Genomic DNA, 20,246 nt, shown 5'->3' on the forward strand with positions numbered 1-20,246 from the left:
TCCCGTTGCCCGGATGGCCACAGCCAACGCATCGCGATCCCGGGCGCGCGTGCGCACGGGCGCTCCAGGGAGGGGTGTGTGTGTGAGAGAGAGAGAGAGAGAGAGACGCTGCCGGCGTTAGTGGCAGCTCCCTCAGACCGTTGGGAAGGGAACACCGGTTCGGCGGCGGCCTCTGTGGCGGCGACCGCAATCCCCCCCCCCCGCCTTCCCGCCCGGCTTCTTCTCCACACATCCACACACACACGTACCTCCTCCTCCTCCTCCTCGGTTGCCAGGCGAAGCGAGAGGGCGGGTCCGAAGGGGGAGGGACCGGCCCATGGACCAGCCGGGCCTGGAGCCGAGCCCGGAGGAGCTGCCGCCGCCGCCGCCGCTGAGGAAGGCCTGTGGAAATGCGGGCGTAGCGCGGAGGGGCAGCGGCCGTCGCCAGCGCCGCAGCCGGGCCCGGGGCGCCGGGTCCCTCGCCGGAGAGCGCTGAGGGAGGAACCAGCCGGATGCTGCCGCCGCCGCCGCCGCTGCCCAGAGCCTGAGGCGGCGCCTCTTTCCTTTCCTCCCTCTTACTCGGTCGCCCTCCTCTCTCTCTCTCGTATTTCCCCCCCTGCCTCGCTTCTCTCTCGCTCCCTCAGCCTCGCGGCCTCTCCCTCCTTCCCGCCTGGTGGGCTCGGCCAGCCGCTCCGCTCAGAAGCAGCAGCAGCAGCGGCCGCCGCCACCGCCACCATGTCGGCCAAGGTGCGGCTGAAGAAGCTGGAGCAGCTGCTGCTGGACGGGCCGCGGCGCAACGAGAGCGTCCTGAGCGTCGAGGCGCTGCTGGACCTCCTGGTCGGCCTCTACACCGAGTGCAGCCGGGACTCGCCGCTGCGCAGGGACAGGCTCGTCTCCGACTTCCTCGAGTGGGGTGAGAGCCGGGGACGCGAGGGGAATCAAGGGGTGGGGGTGGGGATGCTATCTTGGGGAGGGATCGCCAGGGCTTGCTCTCGAGGAGCCACGGGAAGGCACGGGCCCTGAATCTGCTGTTGGGAGCGAAGAAATACGAGCGAGGAAATCTCTGGTGGGGGAGCGCAGGGTTTTTTTAGGGGTGTGGGTGTGGCCCGCCGCACATTTGCTTACGGGAGTTTTCGAGGCAGGGGCAGGTAGCCACAGACCCGAGCAGATGAGTTACAGGTAGGTAGCCGTGTTGGTCTGCCATAGTCAAAACAAAATAAAAAAATAAAAAATTCATTCAAGTAGCACCTTAGAGACCAACTAAGTTTGTTCTTGGTATGAGCTTTCGTGTGCATGCACACTGAGAGCAAACTTTTAAGTAAAGGCGAGTTTTGATAATACCGGGTTGGGAGTTGGAGAATGCTTCCGGGTGCTCTGGGATCGTTTTTTCTTGGGGAGCGGATTGGGAGAGGGATCTGACAGCGATGTGAAGGGAAAATGGGCATGGTGCAACAACAAGGCCTGCATCGTGGTTGCATGGAGGAAGTGTCGGCCGGGATTGAGCAGGGAGAGCTGCTGCTCTTGCAGGGCCTAGCCTAGCCACAGACACAGGTATTGGTGTGGAGGGTGGCATCATAGCCTGTTGATGATTGTTCCATTAGGAGACTCTGGGAGTGATGACAACAATGAGGGAGAGGGAATGAATGTTTAGTGGCACGTGGCAAGCAGAGGACACATCAAGCTACATAAAGCACGACCATAAAGGAAGTGAAAGCTGAGGTGGTATCCAGATTTGGAGTATGTGTGGGGATACTTCCAGATTATTAAGTATAAAATCTTACACATGGAGAAATGGGGCTAGGAGCAGCTAAGGTATAAATGGCACCTCTTGGGCTTGCAGTGGGAAATAGGAGACAATATTATTAAGGAGATGATGAGTAGCACAAACATAGGTTAGAGCGAGCCTTGAAATAAGAGGGATCAGTCAGTGAGCTGTCCGGCAATAGGTTTTGTCAGCCTATGAATTTGCTTGTGATGGGGTGAGGAAGTTGGGTGGGGTAGGAAGAGCATTGACTCATGAATAGAAGTAGCAAGGATATGGAAGAAAGATAATGATGCATATGCAAGTTCAGGAACAGGAACTTTGCTGGGATGTGGAGGGCTGGAATTGTATAGCTGAATTTGTCGAGATATGGAACAATGATGCATGATCCAGGTAGGAGCAAGGACTGGCCAAGATCATGGTCAAGGAGGGTCTTTTGAGGAGAATATGTTAAGTGGTTTGTGAAAATGCTGCATGCTGGTGGCAGTTTGGATAAATATTGTATTGGAAATATTTGATGCCATTACCGGTATATAGCATAGGCAGCTCCCAGCAAGGAAGTACTACTGTAGGAGTACAGAAATACAGGCAGAAATATATATATGGCTGTAAGAAGAAGATTTTCACCTACTGGCCGATAAAGTGGTAAAGTGAGGGAACCTGATTATATCATAGCAGAGTTGGATGGCATATTGGGAGAGTAAATTCAGGATTAGCCTTCATATTGGTAATCTAGACGAATGATCAGCTCCCCTCCCCCAATTTGGGGAGAAAAAGCCCTCGACGTTTGGTTACAGTAAGAGATACTTTTCCAAATCGGGGAGCAGGAGGATAGCATTTGCCAGCATTCTGGATTGGGAGTTAAGCTGTTGTAGCTAATGGACCTCTTGATATACAGCAGTAGTTTTCAACTTTTACAGATGTAGGACCCACCTTTCAGTCAAACTGCATTTTCTTACTATACTTGTCATATTTGCATGGTGGAAGTGCTCCTGTTGCAGTCCACCTTAAATCAGATAACAATCCAGTAGCTGATCCCTACCCATCAGTTGAAGGCAAGTTGAGATCGAACTTTAGGAGCACAACTTGATGGACTGGATTTCATAGTTGTTGCATTACTAAGTAATTGGTTTACTTATAAGTTTTGAAACAACATGGGCCTAACTGTGTGTAGTCTGGTTGTCTGCAGTTTTGGGCTGCAAGTTGATCTGGAGGCTACACATGATAAATTCTCCAAGTAGGAAGAGATTCCATGAATTATGGTGGTCATGTGGCAAGTGACCAAGTGATTTCTTATGTCAGCTGACTTGCCTGGAAGCAATAATGAGCCTGCCTATCCGCAAGGATTAGATGGGGGGGGAGATGAAATTAATAAACCCCCTTCTTGGGAAATTCCAGGATACTGAGGGGGATGCTCAAAAGGGTGGTTGGTGTTAGTTGCAAGCCAGTTCAGAAGTACAGCACCTACAGCTGAGGTGCTGCTGAGAAAACTTGTAGATATTGTGGAGGGGAAAAAAAGCTTTTGTTTATACATGCTTTCAGATGAGCTCTTCTGTGTTTTGACACTGTTGTTGCGATGATACTGTATGTTATTTAACACTGGTTAGAGTGTTTTGCACCAAAGGAATTAAAAAATGAAGATAAATAAAAATGTATGTAGAAAACACAGCAGTGAAATATCCTCGGCTTGGTGCCAGGCTAAGCTTAGCCTGAAATGCCAAGTTAATCCCATGACCTTTCTTAGCCTGTTCTACCTGGAATGGGTGGAGGGAGAGGAAAGGAGAAGCAGGCACTCAAGTTCCACTGTTTCAACAGTATTTTGTATCCTATTCTGTCAGGTTTGTTAGGAGTATGTTTGTGAGTAAATGTTCAATGCACAAATCAGTTTTGCACAATCCTCATGATATTTTTTGCTAACTTTATTTTAATTTTTTTAATTTTATACAAAATACACAATAATTGTGTTTTGTGATTATAGTTTTAAGCATGCTGACAGTGAAAAGTGTACAGCAATTAAACAGCCTGAAGCAGGAAAAAAGGACCAAGAATTTATTTTTTAAAGTTTCTTTGTAATAATAATAATAATAATAATAATAGAAATATAAATCAGCATACTGTTTTTAAATGCTGGACGTTACATTTTCTTGATTCTGAAAGTACTTTGTCTGCTTCTAGATAGGTCCAAAGGAAACTGGAAATGGTTTCAGAATTTGTTTTTGACCAGGATGTATTGCTAAGGACAACTAACTTCCATTCAGCAAAAAGTTGTCAGGTGGGCAACCAACATTTAAAAGTATTAATGCTCCATTTTGCTTCTTTCAAAAACTATTCCTTTTCTCCCAAATGGTTGTTGTTGTTTTGCTTGGTTTTTGTTGGAAGACTTCTTTTAAAAAGTAGCAGAACTTCCCTAGAAACTGCTTCATGTAGTTTTGGAGAAGTATTTCTTGCTCAGACTTAGTGCTTTAAAATGTGAACAGCTGGCTCTCAATTTCTGTAGGGACCATTGCTCTTTGTTATACATTAACCAACTAAGAGGATTCACTTCCTGGAGTCATCTGTATTGGCATCAATAATTGCCAACTGAATAATTAAACACTGTCCAACATCTGCTTTGGAAGCTCACCACATTGATTGCTTGTTTTGTGGCAGAAATATGGTGCACCTCCATCATGAGTTCTCTGTATTTGTGTAAACCAGTTGATGTGGATAAATTGCTGTAATATAGTTTCATGAAGGTAAAAGTGTTCTTGCATGTGCAGGTCATTTTTGTGTACTGGTTGACAGAAGAAATTGGCAGGCATATTTCTGGAAGTGAACACCTTTATATTCCGATACCAGTGCAGTAGCTTCCATGTCGTCATTGTATGACTGATGAATGTTTTAAAAAAGTAGAAAAGATTTACAGCTGCTATTTTAAAAGTAGTTACTATAGTTCAAAACGAAGTAACTTAGTGGAAGAAAAATTAGCTAACTGATTTTATTTTATATGTGACTTACATCCTAAAGGCTCTGGGATAGTGACATTGGTTAATCAAGAAAACGAATTACACTGATTAAACTCCCATCTTGCCCTACACAGATCCTATTCTTGGCCACCATATATACCAAGAGTATATATGAGTGTGAAAATTAATAATACTTGCATTCTGCTGTGTTTAGGTTTGGCACTCCCTTCAGTCAACTGGTGAAATATTGTCAACTGATTACACACTTTACTGAAATCCAGTGCTGTTTTGTAAATAAGCCCACAAAAATTCCTAGCCTGATAAGAGGTCAGCAGCCTTTTCCTGCTGGCTGGAAAGTAGGGGAAACCCTATTTCCATGATCAGCATGGAAATGCAGGATACTGCCCTCTTATCAGACAGCTCTTTTTTAAAGTGTTCTACAAAACAGGTTGGCCAAGGAAGGACTGGGCTCAGGGAAGGGCTTTTCCCACAACTAGCATGGAAACTGAGCCTGACTGGTGGTGGAGAAATGCAAAGAATCTTCTCTCCTTTGCCAGTTCACTCACTTGTCTGTATGGAATTTCTAGTTACCGGTACTTGTGACTACCACACCACTGTTTAAATACAAGGCTGGTTAAATAGCCTATTAAACCAAGAATACTATTCTGTCAGTACATCTTAATTTTTTGTTTGTTTGATCGTGTCAGCAAAGAGAGGAGATTTTTTTTGTCTCCTAACCTGCAGCAGTCTGGGGCAGATCTAGCAACATAACAAAGCTTCTACTTGCCTCCTGCTATTTCTGCAGTAATCTCTGAACAGAAACATAAGGGTTGCCTAGGACCACCCATGACTCCATCTTGCTTGCTGAAGGAACCATGGAGTTCCCTTTTTTATAGACTGGCTATCTGCACTGTAAAGTTCCTTGTGAAGCATTTAGAAAGTCTGTAGTTATTGAAAGAATTGGAGATATTCATTCATTTTATTTGTATGCCGCTTTTCCACAGACAAAAATCATGTCTTAGTGTGTAGTTAATTAACACTGTCCTGAACTCTTGCATTGGTGCAACATCCTGATTCAATTCTGATGTGGGCAGTGACCCTTACGACCCTTGTGACCCTTAGCACCCATTTCTACCCATATTTGCTTTGTTTAGCAGACTATAGCATCAGAGTGAAAGTAGTTTTTTAAAAGTAATTGAAATGCATGTGTGAACCACCATCTGGTGCTATACAGGATAACTGGATGTGTTTAAAGCCCGTTACAAAGAAGTAGATTTCAAACCATTATCCCAATATCTAAACAGATATTTCTATTAAAGGCCCAAGTTATTTCAGTGACTTGCCATCTCCCAGTTACAGGTAGGTAGCCATGTTGGTCTGCCATAGTCAAAACAAAATGAAAAATGAAAAAATTCCTTCCAGTAGCACCTTAGAGACCAACTAAGTTTGTTCTTGGTATGAGCTTTCGTATCTGAAGAAGTGTGCATGCACACAAAAGCTCATGCCAAGAACAAACTTTGTTTGCCATCTCCCATTAGGCTACTAGTGCTTATAAGGAAACAACAAGGAAATTCCTAGTTGTTGAACATCCTGAAATTTGTCAACACTCTGCTATGCAACTAGTGACAGGCCACAAACCCTTAGCAAAGCTCTTCTGTCTTTTTAGAAGAAATACCTTATTGATAACCTATTACTTCACCTATTGAATAGTACATATAGTTTTAGTTTCACTCTGGCAGAGTTAGCAAATACAGTAGTTGAACATTAATTCAGACGGTTGATGCCAATGACCAAGTTACTTCAAATAGTGAAGGGCTATAGCTTAGTGGAAGAGTACATACCGGGTACTTTGCATTTAGAAGATTTCAGGTCCAGTCCTTGGTAGGCTATGCTACAACTGAAGGGTTATCAGGATTGGGAACTATTCCTGCCTCAGACCTTGGAGAGCTGTTGCCAGTCGGACTAGTCAATATTGGACTAAATGAATGGTCTGATTCAATACTGGACAACTTTGTATGTTCAAGTGTATGACTAGCAACAGCTATTTTTATTAGTTCAGAGAAGCAGAATGTAGATATCAATTGTTGCTCTGAATTTGTTAGTTGAGGTTAGAATTGCTTTTGTAAGAGTTACAAGGTTTCAACATGGTAGTAGAATAAACCTGGAGAAAGAAATGTTAGGGTGCTAAGCCACAGAGCTGAGCAAAATGAATCATTAAAGTTCACATTTGATCTTGGCCTTTTCAAGCTATTACTGATAGTCCCAAGTGTGCTCCAGTTATTAAAAACAACAACACGGGCTTGATTGCCACGTTCCAATGAGTGGAACTATTTTGCTAGGTAGAGGATGACTTTTGTGGATTCTCTTTGTAGTTTCATGAAAATCTGCTCTGGGAGATTGGGACAGGGGCCCTCTGGAATAGCATGGGAGGTGGCTGCAAGGGAAGCAAGGAAGCTGGCAAAAAAAATCTTTCCTCCCTTTCCGCCAGCTGGAGCCTTTTCTGTGTTGGAGTCCCTTATGTGAATGGAAGGCACCTTTCCTTTTGCAGAAAGGTAGCTTGGGTTCCAAGCCAGTGCATATTGGAACAGGTGGTAGCATTCAAAAAAAGATGAGCAAACTGATGCTTGGTTTTATAAACTATTACACGATTTGAGTGTTTATTATTTTCATGTTGAAGATTTGAGTAGCCTCTGCATGCACACAGAACTTGGAGCTCTTCTGTGTAGGTTAAAATATGGAGCACGAAGTGCTTTGGGGAAGGACAGTGCCTAAGCACAGTTCGATTCTACGTTGTTCTTACTCTGCAAGGGTTGACTTTGAAGGCATGAAAATGTTTCATTTTCCCATCTGAGTGTATTGGAGCATGGAAGTTGAGGCGGGGTAGAATGGCATACACATGAATGGGGATGGCAGAAGGACAGAAAATAGTTTGATGAGATGGATTATCTGCACTTCCATTATTTGGAGGATACAGCTGAGTGTAGCATCATTATTTAACATCGCAGAACAGAAAGTTCAGCTGCTGTTTAAGCCATTTAAGAGAATTTGGAAATCTGCAGCAACCTATCTGTTTAGTATTTAAAGATTACTTGTTTGAAACTCTGACCCAAAGAAAGCAAGAAAAGACAAAGTATGTTGAAGTTTTATAGGTGTCATATACATTGGCCTGTTTAGATGCTGCATTCTGATTGTCCAAACCATGATTTGGAAGATTGGGAGTACCCCATGTGCCTTCCTGCTCCATCATTTCCCTCCTTCCCTCTCACAATACAGTTAATTTGCACACAATGCTAAACAAGACCATGGCATAGTATGAGGGTTCAGTGTGAGGAGAGCATGGCTGCTGTGCTTCTCTCCCAGTTTTCCTTTTGCTGCAAGCAATGGTTTGTGGCTTAGCATTTTGTCTACTCCTGAGCTTATAGTTGGACTTTCTCTGGACAAACCATGAACTGTAAACCTAAGAACAAAGCTTGGTTGCAGCTGATGGCTTGTCTGGAGTTAGATAGACCATAAGCCTGTGTTTGGATGAACTGCTAAACCAAATCATAGCTGAACACACAGCTGTGCAACAGGAGATAGCAGCAGCAGCAGGACTAGAAGAGGAGCAAAGTGATCATGTTCTCCTTCTTTGAGCTTGCATGTTCACAGTAAGCCATAGTTCCGTTCACTTTTTGTGAGGCTCAGATTTTCCCCCTTCATTTCCTCTAACTGAGGCTTGTTGTGATGTCGAAATGAGATTATGGTTAGTGCTAACCTTCAAACCATAGCTTGCAAGCTCATTTCATGCCATAGTTTCAAATTATGGTCTGGAGGCTTATGTTAATAGTAGTTTTTTTTTAAAGGTAGTAATTTGAGGCCATTTTGGCTTGCTTTCCTACATAAAATGTACTCAGAAATGGCAAACCAAAATAATCTCTATTGTTTCTAGGAATATTATTATAAAACACAACCAATTTAAAAATGGTATGAACAGAAACAAAGCTAACTGTTAAAGCACTTGGAACAGGTAAAAATAGAAAACTTGCACATCAAATGTCTGTCTAAATAAAGAAGCTTTCACAGCCCACCTAAAACTGGGAAGAGAGGAGCCCTATCAGAGTTCTCCAGGAAGAGTTGTGGTGCCATCACTGACAAGTTCCTGTCCTTAGTTTTGTCCAGTTCATGGGCATCTTTAAAATTTAGGTAGGTTGGTTCAGATAGGTGAATGCAGTTATTGGGGGCAAACTTGTTCTGGATCATGAAGGGGGTTAAAAAATGAGTACCACCACTTTTAATTGAGCTCTGAAATGTTTAAGTAACAGTGGACACAGAGTCATCACACTATAATCTGATCGTTGAGCATGACCCAGGATTTTGGCAGGTGTGTTTTATGCAAATTGTTGTTTCTGATCTAGGCAGCCGTAGGTAGAAAACACTGCGGTGGTCCAGTCTGTTTATAATTAAGAGCATGAGTTACAGAGCCCAGGTCCATTTTCTCCAAGTAATTGTCAGTAATTTGCTTAAAACAGAAGGTAAGTACACAGCCATAAAAGATTCAACCATCAACATACAACATAAACATATCAACAAAGCTTACATAATAGTTGGTGTAAAATGAGACTGGGGTGATCGTAATGCAAAGCAATATATGGAAACTTTTATTAATTTTATTAATTAAATATACCACCTTTATCTTCCAAGGATTTCAAGGTGCTGTACATGATTCTCCTCCTCCCTATTGCATCCTCACAACAACCCTGTGTGATAGGTTAGGCTTAGAAATGGTGACTGACCCAAGGTCACCCAGTGAACTTCATGGCTGCAGCACAAGGGGAGGGTGACCTTAGTCCCCAGCCTCTCCACAGCTATTGACAACATAAACAATGGACTGGGAATTGGAGGCACGGTGCTACAGTGGTTCCAGTAGTATCTACATGGCCAAGTTCAGACAGTGCCATTGGGAAAGTGCTTTTGGGCCCTCTCTCAGTTTTGCTATGGGCTACGGAAGAGCACTATTTTATCTCCAGTGCAATGTAATATCTTTTTGAAACTCCTAGAGGCAGTCATTAGGAGATTTGGGCCAAAGTGCCATCAGTATTTCTGAGAAATTACCTTTTTACTTAATATATTGGACGATACTTATTTACATGCATCAATGTAGTTATTATCTTCACAGAATTATTCAAGCTTTATATCATATGTTGCTGAGACAATTATGATGGTGGTGTATAAATGTGAACAAAATGCTAAAACCACCACCATCATTTTATTTTCAAGCTATATTAGAAATGGTTGCTTCCATGTCTTGTGGAAATCTATCATTCTTGTAATAGGAACCAATGAAAGCACATTTAGCTGGTGTTGTCCATAATGAAGGAAAACCCTAGACTAAAGTGGTGAGAATAAGATAGTGTTTGGAGCATCTTAAACTAATGCCTGATAAAGCTCAGAATATCAGTCACATAACTTTGATATCATTATACATTTAATTTCAAAACATATGTTAAAGTTCAAATTAAAAATATTTGTGCTGGATTTTTACGTAAAACATAATCACATTTATTTATTTATTTATTTCCATGCTGCCCTTCATCCAAAGATCACAGGGCAGTTTACAATATAAAATATATATATATATATATACAAACAAAAACTATGCCCACCTGCATTATTATTTATTAAATTTCAATTCTGAAGTTTGCAAAACACTTTTCCAAGGAAATGTTTTATGGTGATTCATATATTGGATCATGCTGGAAGGTTCAGCACAAACAATCGGAAGTCACACAGAGTGTAGTTAAACTATAGAATTTACTACTACAAAATGTAATGATGGTCACCGGCTTGGATGCCTTTAAAAGCCAATTGAAACACGATGCTGCAAAATTCTTTCTTGTGGGAACTTACTGTTCGTCTATATTTCAAATTTATTTTTTATTTTATTGCTCTGCTATTTGCAAAATGGGTGTGTGGGTGATTTCAGATTGGTGAGCTGTTTATAAAGGAACATTTCTCCTCTGATTGCAAGAGACTTTCAACAGTGAAGTGTTAAAATGTATAAACAGTTAAATAAGAAGTAGGTCACACAATGAGAATAAACAGATGATTGAGCACTATTCTTTTTTCTTCTGATACGATTAAATTATCACAAGCAAGAGCACATGATCAAATGTCTTATATCTGATTCATGTCAATTTTTTTTGTACAGTGAGGTTATTCCTATAATGAAGCACTGCTTCAAAATATACTGGAGTATATTAATAAAACTACACATACACACTGGAATGGACAGAATATCCTTTCAGCAAATGAAAATTACTGAGAAGGGTGAAGGGAGTATGCTTGTAAATTTGTTTCTCTTCCCACTCCATCTCCCATATGGTTCTGGTGAGCCCCCTAACTCTCTGGAGCAGCTTTACAGGGGCATGAGGTTGTGGGGAGGAATTGATGGAAATGCTTTCCCTTATGCTTTCAGGAGGATTGTCCCACTCATGGAACTCTGGATCTAACCCACCGTTAACAAAGTAGAACTTAGATTTTTCTCTCTGTATTGGCAAAGGTTGAGTTACATGCTTGTCAAAAGACTAGAAGTGTAAATAAAAGTATTTGCTTTATTTTTCCTTGTATTTTGCTAATTCCTCTTGGAAAATAGCAGTGATTACCTATTCTGTGAAGAAAGCAATGATACAGTTTGATATAATGATCACGTTCAGATAGCTACACCTATTTCTTGCTAGCAAAAGCTATAATTTAAAAAGGCATTTTCATACTGCTTAGTTAGATGTAATTCTTAGTTAGATGTAAAGATCAGGATTACATTTAACTAAGAATTAACTTTGTGGTCGTGTGCCACGTGGCCAGCTTAACATTTAAATTGCACATCCAGTTACTGTATAGTGTGCTACACTGCAAATGCAGGTGAGGCAATCCAGTTTAAATGAGATGATAGGTACGTTGAATGTTGCACAAGTACATTTTTCCTTATGTAATGATTTTCATATATACATATGTGTTTTTTGTGAGCATGCCCTATCATGTTTCCGCAAGGCTTGAAAAACTGTTTCTTGATTCCCCCCCCCCAAGAGTGTAAGGTGGTTATGCTAGAAGAAATAGGTCTTAGATCATTGAAGACTGACTCTTGATGGGTTACAAGAGCTTTTAAAAAAGAGTCTAGTTCAGATAGCAATATCTTGTACTGCAATGCAGAAATAATGGAATAATGTACTCTCCTAGATAACATGTTATAATTTAGAAACTGATCAACTTATTTAAAATACAGACATGTGTTTTAAGTGCCATTGTACTTGTTCTATTTTTACTGTGGAACTGGACATTTTTGAGGCAGCACAATAGTCTTAATGCTATGTTTGCCTTAATAAGTTTATTTATTTATTTTACAGTTCATAGATGAGATGGGTGCAGTGTAACCTGTCATGCTGGAACTTGCAGGAGTGTTTGTTGCTGTGCCCTTCTTGTTCTTACTTCTTTGTGTGCTTGGAGGAAGGGTATAAAACAGCAGCCAGCACCCTTCATTTTCATTCTGCTGTTCAGTTGGATCTGATTATTCAGCTTTATAATATCTTGATGTTGCTAAAAGTGCTTGGCTGCTCCTACTTAAAAGATTCTATCCATTTCGATGCCACTTTCAACATTTTGTATTTTTAAATACAGTAGCTGTAACCCACCCTTGGACCTTATAGTGAAGGGCAGGTGAGAAAATGAATTACAGTGGTACCTCGGTTAAGAACTCCACTTAAGAACAGAAATCGTGCTGTGGTGGTGCAGCGGCAGCAGGAGGTCCCATTAGCTAAAGTGGTGCTTCAGGTTAAGTATGCTTCAGGTTAAGAATGGACCTCCGGAACGAATTAAGTACTTAACCCGAGGTACCACTGTATTATTTTTAATAATAATAACCAATCATTTGGTAGATTGCATACATTAAGTTTTTTTCTGGTTACAGTTATTTTAGGACAGTGAACCTGTTTTTTTAGAATCTCTCCTGCTCCTTACATTCCAAAAAGTCAGTTCCATTTTTTAATACTGCAAATCTCTAAAATTGCATGCACTTTCACTCCACAGGTGCCAGTGTTAAGTGCATAGGTGTGTTTAAGATCTGCAAAACATATGTTAAAATGAAAGCCCTAAGAAGAAATGCATTAGGTGTCTGGGGCTGCTGCAAAAATGCTTATCTGGTGAAGACTGAAGTGGGTGACAGCTGGTAGAAGATAATGGATTATTTCTTGGTTGGGGGAAGAGTGGATGCATCCTCCCTCTCAGCCTCTTGAAAATCCTTGTGGATGGATACTCTTTCTGGTTCTTAAGCAAGAAAGATGAAAAATTGTACAATGTTCACTTTAAAGCTTCTTTGCATATAATATACTGGTAGATCAGGCATGTCCAACTCTATAGAGACTGCGATCTACTCCCAGTATAATAAAACTGGCAGTGATGTACCATAGTTGTTGAGCTTTTTTAGGGGGAGATGCCAGAGTTGTTGAGCTTTTTTATGAAGGATTGGCAAGAGTTGTTGAGCTTTTTGGGGGGAGGGTTGCATAAAATTGCTCACCAAACAGTCCGCAGCACTCCCTCCTTCCCCCACTCAGCAACGCACGCAGGGAATAAAAGCGACGGGATGTCAAGATCACTAACGAGCAACCAGGCAAACACTTTTTTTACTCCCATGATCAACCTGCAGAACCCTATGGATCTACCTTTCAATCACGGTCAACTGGTTGGACATCGCTGCACTAGATATAACAATTTGTAGAATAAATTGAATTAATTCTACTCTAATAATATATACTGTCTAGGAATAGTTTTTTGGTCTACATTGAGCTAGCATTGCTACATTTCAAAAAATGAAAATCCGGACACAAAAGATGTTGAGCAAAATGTGTTTAATGTGTTTTTAAGGAAATTCGGCAAAAAGCAACAAGACTTCCAATATGGGCTGCCATATTCCTCTGGACATTTTAACCGATTTTTGGAAATTTTGCCTGGATGCAATTTTTGCCAGACGAAACCCGTCTTCGTCTGGGGAATTCCAGATGTATGGCAGCCCTACATTGAGCCCTCTATCACATACTATAATGCTGCAGATAGTGTTAATATACTGCGTTTGGAAATTTAGCTTCTTTGTGTCCTCTTATGAAAAGCTGAATCTGGTCAGTTTTTAAATGATAAATGTATAGCCAGCTTCCACTTCCAAGAAAAGCATAATTGAAATAAGATGAGATCATTCATTAATCCAAAGCCCTTAGACTGGAAACTAGACAATATCATTACTGGAACTGAGAGCAGTAAATTTGTTGTGACACCTTTAGAACATGTTTTTCATTGGGGGCAGGAATGAAAATGCATTTTAAGAAGTCATGACAGCAAAGAGCATTTGGTTCTGGAAAGTCCATGTGGACATTCTTTTGAATTGCCACCTGGGAGGCAGAAACTAGGAAAACTCATAATATATAAGTATTGCACAACATGTGTGTTGCCATCAACTTAACACCTGGTTTCCCCCTTCCAAATGCAAAATAATCCTTTTTTTATGTACTTGTGAGTCCCTGCCTACAAAAATGCTAGGAAGAGCTTGGCCAAACTAAAGTACTCTTTGAATGGACAAGGGAGAAGCACTTCGTACATGGACAGGAACATAGGAAGTTGTAAGCTGACTACTGGTCCTTGCCATTATTCTTTATGTTTTAGTCTGGAGTTTTTCCCTAGCCCTACTTGGAAATGCTAATTCTTTCTAGTAGCACCTTAGAGACCAACTGAGTTTGTTCCTGGTATGAGCTTTCGTGTGCATGCACACTTCTTCAGATACACTGAAACAGAAGTCACCAGATCCTTAAATATAGTGGGGGAGTGGGGAGGGGTATTACTCAGAAGGGTGGTGGGAATGGGTGATAGGCTGATAAGTGTGGAAAACCTGTTGACGACTCTAAACGGCTGCAATTAGTCTTGCAGGGAAAGGCAAGGGGTGAGATGGCTAAAGATAGCTTTGTTATGTATAATGAGATAAGAATCCAATGTCTTTGTTCAAACCAGGTTTCTCCATGGTTTTAAGTTTGGTGATTCGTTGCAATTCAGCCACTTCTCTTTCCAGTCTATGGAAAGTGGCTGAATTGCAACTAATCACCAAACTTAAAACCATGGAGAAACCTGGTTTGAACAAAGACATTGGATTCTTATCTCATTATACATAACAAAGCTATCTTTAGCCATCTCACCCCTTGCCTTTCCCTGCAAGACTAATTGCAGCCGTTTAGAGTCGTCAACAGGTTTTCCACACTTATCAGCCTATCACCCATTCCCACCACCCTTCTGAGTAATACCCCTCCCCACTCCCCCACTATATTTAAGGATCTGGTGACTTCTGTTTCAGTGTATCTGAAGAAGTGTGCATGCACACGAAAGCTCATACCAGGAACAAACTCAGTTGGTCTCTAAGGTGCTACTAGAAAGAATTTTCGATTTTGTTTTGACTATGGCAGACCAACACGGCTACCCACCTGTAATTGGAAATGCTAGAGATCGAACCTGGGACCTTCTCCATGCAGAGCAATGATCTGTCACTGAGCTGTGCCCAAATGAGTATCTGTATCGCTGTAGGAAGGCAGGAAAGACTAGTTACTAATCCACACATTTTTAGAGTAACTGAGCAGTAATCTTAAGCATTAGTTTCATGGCTCTTTTGCTGCATTTTCCTAAACCCAATTTAATGTGAAAAGTTTTCTGGAACATACAGCTAGGAACTTAGGAATGGCTCAGCTATATTCAAGTTTTGTAGAGCTTTTCTAGGAATGATGTGTATACTAAGAACAAGTGTTAGGGCAAATCTGTGATGCTCTAGAGAGACTAGTGCACAAACACATGTTGAATCCTACATGCTCTTGCTGCCTTTTGATCATGTGTGGAGAAGGAATTGTGGAAAACAAAAGAGGGCGAGGGGAAATGTTGCTTCTCTCTTTCTCTGTGTATGTAAATTTGAAATAGATTAATCATGTAATTATATCCCATTACGATTCAATTAAAATCAGCTGCATCCAGAACTTGTGAACTCATATAATTTTGCTGCCTTAATCCCAGCTGCTAAAAACCTGCTGAAATAGAGAAGTCTCATAATGCTTCCTGAAAATATTTGAATTTAGGCAGTGTTCCCAAAAGAGGTGTGTTACAGAATAATCCCTGAATCCCCCTTCTCTGTCCATTCGAAGGACTAGCGAAAACAGAATATTCTCCATTTGTTACCCATTGTTAAGAGATCAGGAGTATTCCTTACCTCTTTTGGCTTAACCATGGCTTGTTGCTAACCATGAATTCCCTCTTAACCAAGGTTTGCTACAGTACAGCTTCAAACACTGAACAGTGTTCTTTGTTTTTCTTTTCTTCTGATTGCACAAGCAACAACAACAACAGTATTTCTAAACTGGCTTCATCTCCTGATAATTTAGTAAGTCTTTCAGCTACTTTCTGTGGCTCTTGCACATTGTAGTGAAATGTGTTGGAGTGGCCATCACTTTTTCTTTTTAAACACGGTGTGTGATTATGCCCTCATCAGGAGAAGGGCAACTTGTAGAGTACAGTGGTACCTTAGGTTACAGAGTCCGCTAACCCAGAAATAGTATCTCGGGTTAAGAACTAAAGAGAGCTAAAGTGGTACCTCAGATTAAGAACAGTTTCAGGTTAAGAATGGACCTCCAGAACGAATTAAGTTCTTAACCCGAGGTACCACTGTAAATGCATGCATCACAGGGCCCTGTAAGGAGTTATGCTGAGCTCCGCATTATTACTATTTTTAATTGATTTTTTAAAATTGCATTTTCACAAGAACCAAGACCCCTTAAGCAATTCTGAATAATTTGTTCAGGATACTTTTCTCTTCAAAATGAATGTCATTGTCTTACATTGTGAGTTCCCATTACAGTTCACTTTACAATAGAGAGTCTCTCTAGTTTGTGCCAGTTGTAGTTTTGTTTTCTCATTGTTTCTGCTAGCCAGGAATAAAAACCAAACGTAAAAAGTTGTTTTGTTTAGCTAATCCCCATGTAGATTTACTGCAATGTGTATTATTATTATTTTAAATGGTGGGTGGTCAGTACTTGATATTCTGAAACATCATTTGTATTCCATGAAATCTTTTTATTTCCGGTGCCTGACTCTCTCTGTTAATCCCACTGCTAAAAGGAGTTGCACTAGTCCCTTATGTTATACTTTAGCTGCTGCATCATCAAAGAATGCCAACATTGGAATAGGGAGAATTATTTCCTGAACAATCTCAGACAATCCTGCAAAGACTTGAACCTGAAAAATCAGTACATGTTCACAGATGTAGCAATATTCCCGTAATGTTACATCTCTTCCAGCACATACCGCCTGGAGGACGTAATGTGTTAGCTTCTGCAGGGTACTAATGCAGGTTCAAAAAATTGTAAGGTGATGTATGAATGTCGGACCAGAGTAGAAGCCTTTAACAGTTGTTAAGAATTGGGAAAGGGCGGTAACTCAGTTGTGCAGCATTTGACTTGTATGCAGAGGTTTCCAGGTTGAATATCTTCTGTCTAAAACCCTGGAGAGCCACTGCCAGTCAGTGTCGACAATACTAAGCTAGTTGGGCCAATGGTCCACACTCAGTATAAGGCAGTTTCCTATGTTCCTGATGCTTGAGCCCGGCAGATGGTGGAATGGAAAAGGATGCTCACAAACACAGCTGGTTAATATCAGAAAACTACGGTGATTCCAAAGGATTAAGAGAAGGGTGTGAGATTGATTTGAAGATAGATATTGTCAAATTGAGGTGGGACAAATGAACTATTAAAAGAACATCCCACATGGTTCCAGTTACAGGTAGGTAGCCGTGTTGGTCTGCCATAGTCAAAACAAAATCAAAAAATAAATAAACCTTAGAGACCAACTAAGTTTGTTCTTGGTATGAGCTTTTGTGTGCATGCACACTTCTTCAGATACACTGAAACAGAAGTCACCAGACCCTTATATATAGTGAGAGAGTAGGGAGGGGTATTACTCAGAAGGGTGGTGGGAATGGGTGATTGGCTGATAGGTGTGGAAAACCTGTTGACGACTGTTAACGACTGCAATTGGTCTTACAGGAAAAGCAAGGGGTGAGATGGTTGTACAGTTAGTGATTTCATGATTTCCTGTCCTGCTTTTTCACTCAGTGGAGCACTTAAGAAGGCTAATGTTATCAAAAGAACATAAAATTACAGTAATAAGGTTCAAATGCACAACAAAAGCACCAGCTATCAAACAATAAGCACCAGGGGGAGAAAAGACCACACAGATATGAGCTGAAAGGCATACACACAAAGATTGTACTTCTGAGTGAGGTGAGACACACAGCAGGCCTTCTCTCGTCTGTGGTACAGGATCTGACAGTCCTTTAGGGCAGTGGTTTTCAGGCTCCCTTGACCATCTACATTCTTTGGCACCCTGTGGGGCTCAGGAGCCCACTTATGTCACCCCATGCCTGCAAAGCTGACAGCCTTTCAATCTTTTTCAAACACCCTCCCTTGTGGAGTGTTCCCTCAGAGTCCCCTGGGCCTCCTTCCCAAAGAAAGGTGCCTCCTCACACTGCCCCACAGGGGCCTGGGAGGCACCCCCTGGCCAGCCCCAGAGGGACCATTCGCCTGCGGAGCTTGTAGCCAGGGCTGCTGCAACAAACAGCTGTGTAAGCCTTTGGGAGGCAGAGATACAAGAGGGCATCAGGAGGGAGGGAAGGAAAGAGGGACAGAGGCCATTGTTGCCTGTGACATCCCTGACCATTCAAGGCACCCCAGGGTGCCACGGCACACTGGTTGAAAACTGCTGTTTTAGGTGTTCCCAAGCCCATTTTGTACCTGTTGCTTCTAGCAGAGTCTTTTGTATTTTGGCTCTTGCCTTGTACGGCCGGCCAGCAATTTATACACATTTAACACACGCACATTCAGTTTTATGTGCGTGGCAAAAAATACGTAAAAAAATGGAAAGGGGCCGGGGTTTCAGGAAAAATGACTTTGACAACCCCACTGGAATTGAACTCGATGGTGTTTTGACTATATGCCATTTTGGCTTTAGGCGCAATCCCCAGAATATAACCCCCACATAATTTGTCATCAATTTATTAATTGCCTTTTGCACAATTGTCTTAAGGCAATGTACAATAAAAACAGCAACAAAGCTAACATTTCTTAAGGGTAGGCTGGCATGAAAAGCCAGAGAATGGTGGACAAACAAGCATGCTCAGAAAGGGACACCACCCTTGTCGAACTTGCAGTTTGCTAAACAAACAAAAAGTCTTGTAAAACTTTTTTTTTTTTTGCCAACTTTCGTCACAAATGTAAAAGTCCTCAATTGAAGTCTTTGGATAGCTTTCATCACTGGAAGAATTACAGCTAATAGCAGCAATGAGTGCCTCTCATGTGTCTTCTTGGATTTTTGCCCAAGGCAGAGGTTTAACTTTCACAAACCTTTCAGTTAGAATTCTGTCTCTAAGGAAATGAAACAGGGTGTGAGACAGAATTGAAGATGGCTGGTTGTATACTGTATTGCCATTTATTAAGAGAAAGTACAGTGAACAGAAAGGTGTGCCACGCCTATGTGTTCTCTGATCATTGCTCTTTGGTAGTTATCTTTAGTAGGAAATAAGTTCTATATAAATCTTTAGACTTCTAGTTTCAGATTTATTGTGCTGTGTTACTGAATTGTAAGCATAAAGTACCCACCTGTTCAGAAAGTCAGTTATATTTATAGCACAGGACAGTGGTATTGTAATTCCCAACTATTATAGAAAATCTATTCAGCAATTACTTAGTTCTTTCCCCTCTTTTACAAAAAGCAATCTTAATTTCTTTTCTAATTGAAAGTTATATTTCACAAAAATACAAACATAAGAATTCCTCATCGGTTCTGTCCAGAAGGAATGCCAAATGCATTATTATTATTATTATTATTATTATTATTATTATTATTATTATTTTATTAAAAGACTATCAGTGAAGTGGTTCTCAGATTTCATTAATTAAAGAAAAGAACTGTTCAATATTAGCCAAATGTCAGATGCTAGGCTTATTGTTAAGTCTCTGCCAACACACATGGAGACAAGTCTCCTACCCTGTCTTCCTGGGTTATTCAGGGCACTTGTGGGATGAGTGTCACATCCTGCACTGGGAGCCTGGTCTGGGGAGCTGTCTAAGTGGTGGCTAGAACTAATGCAGCAAGTTTTACTGCATGATGTGACCAAAGGGATGTGAAACTCACCACAAGGATGCCACTCCTCATAGCAAACAGTGACATAGCAAACAGTCGTGACTGGAGACAACTGCGGGTTCATTTTGCTGTTTTCTCTCGTAATGTCAAGTGCAGAAGCAGTATTCCACGTACGTACAGCATACCTTAAGGTGCAAAACCAAAAGCTTTAAAACAGCTGCGTGTTCTATTTATTTAGGAGTATTTATACCCCACCTTTTAACTGAAGTTGTAGCAGCTTACAATATCTCTAAAACACAATAAAATTAACAGTGATACAACAGTCACTACCAGCAGGGCAAAGGTAAGTTCCCCATTCCTTTGTTTCAGCACATGCCATT

The 20,246-nt window shown here is 41.3% G+C and overlaps 1 protein-coding gene across 6 annotated transcripts in view; it reads left to right on the forward strand.

Moving 5' to 3' along the window:
• Nucleotides 1-217: 217 nt before the first annotated feature.
• The window catches only part of CDC42BPB (CDC42 binding protein kinase beta), a 102,184-nt gene continuing 82,155 nt past the window's right edge, over nucleotides 218-20,246 (forward strand). For all 6 annotated transcript variants that reach the window (XM_033139197.1, XM_033139208.1, XM_033139234.1 and 3 more), the window contains exon 1: nucleotides 218-892. In XM_033139197.1, coding sequence (XP_032995088.1) covers nucleotides 715-892 — 178 coding nt within the window. In that variant the 5' untranslated portion in view covers nucleotides 218-714. The remainder of the gene's footprint in view (nucleotides 893-20,246) is intronic.

Source organism: Lacerta agilis, chromosome 1 (assembly GCF_009819535.1).
Source record: "Lacerta agilis isolate rLacAgi1 chromosome 1, rLacAgi1.pri, whole genome shotgun sequence".
Lineage (NCBI taxonomy): Eukaryota > Metazoa > Chordata > Lepidosauria > Squamata > Lacertidae > Lacerta > Lacerta agilis.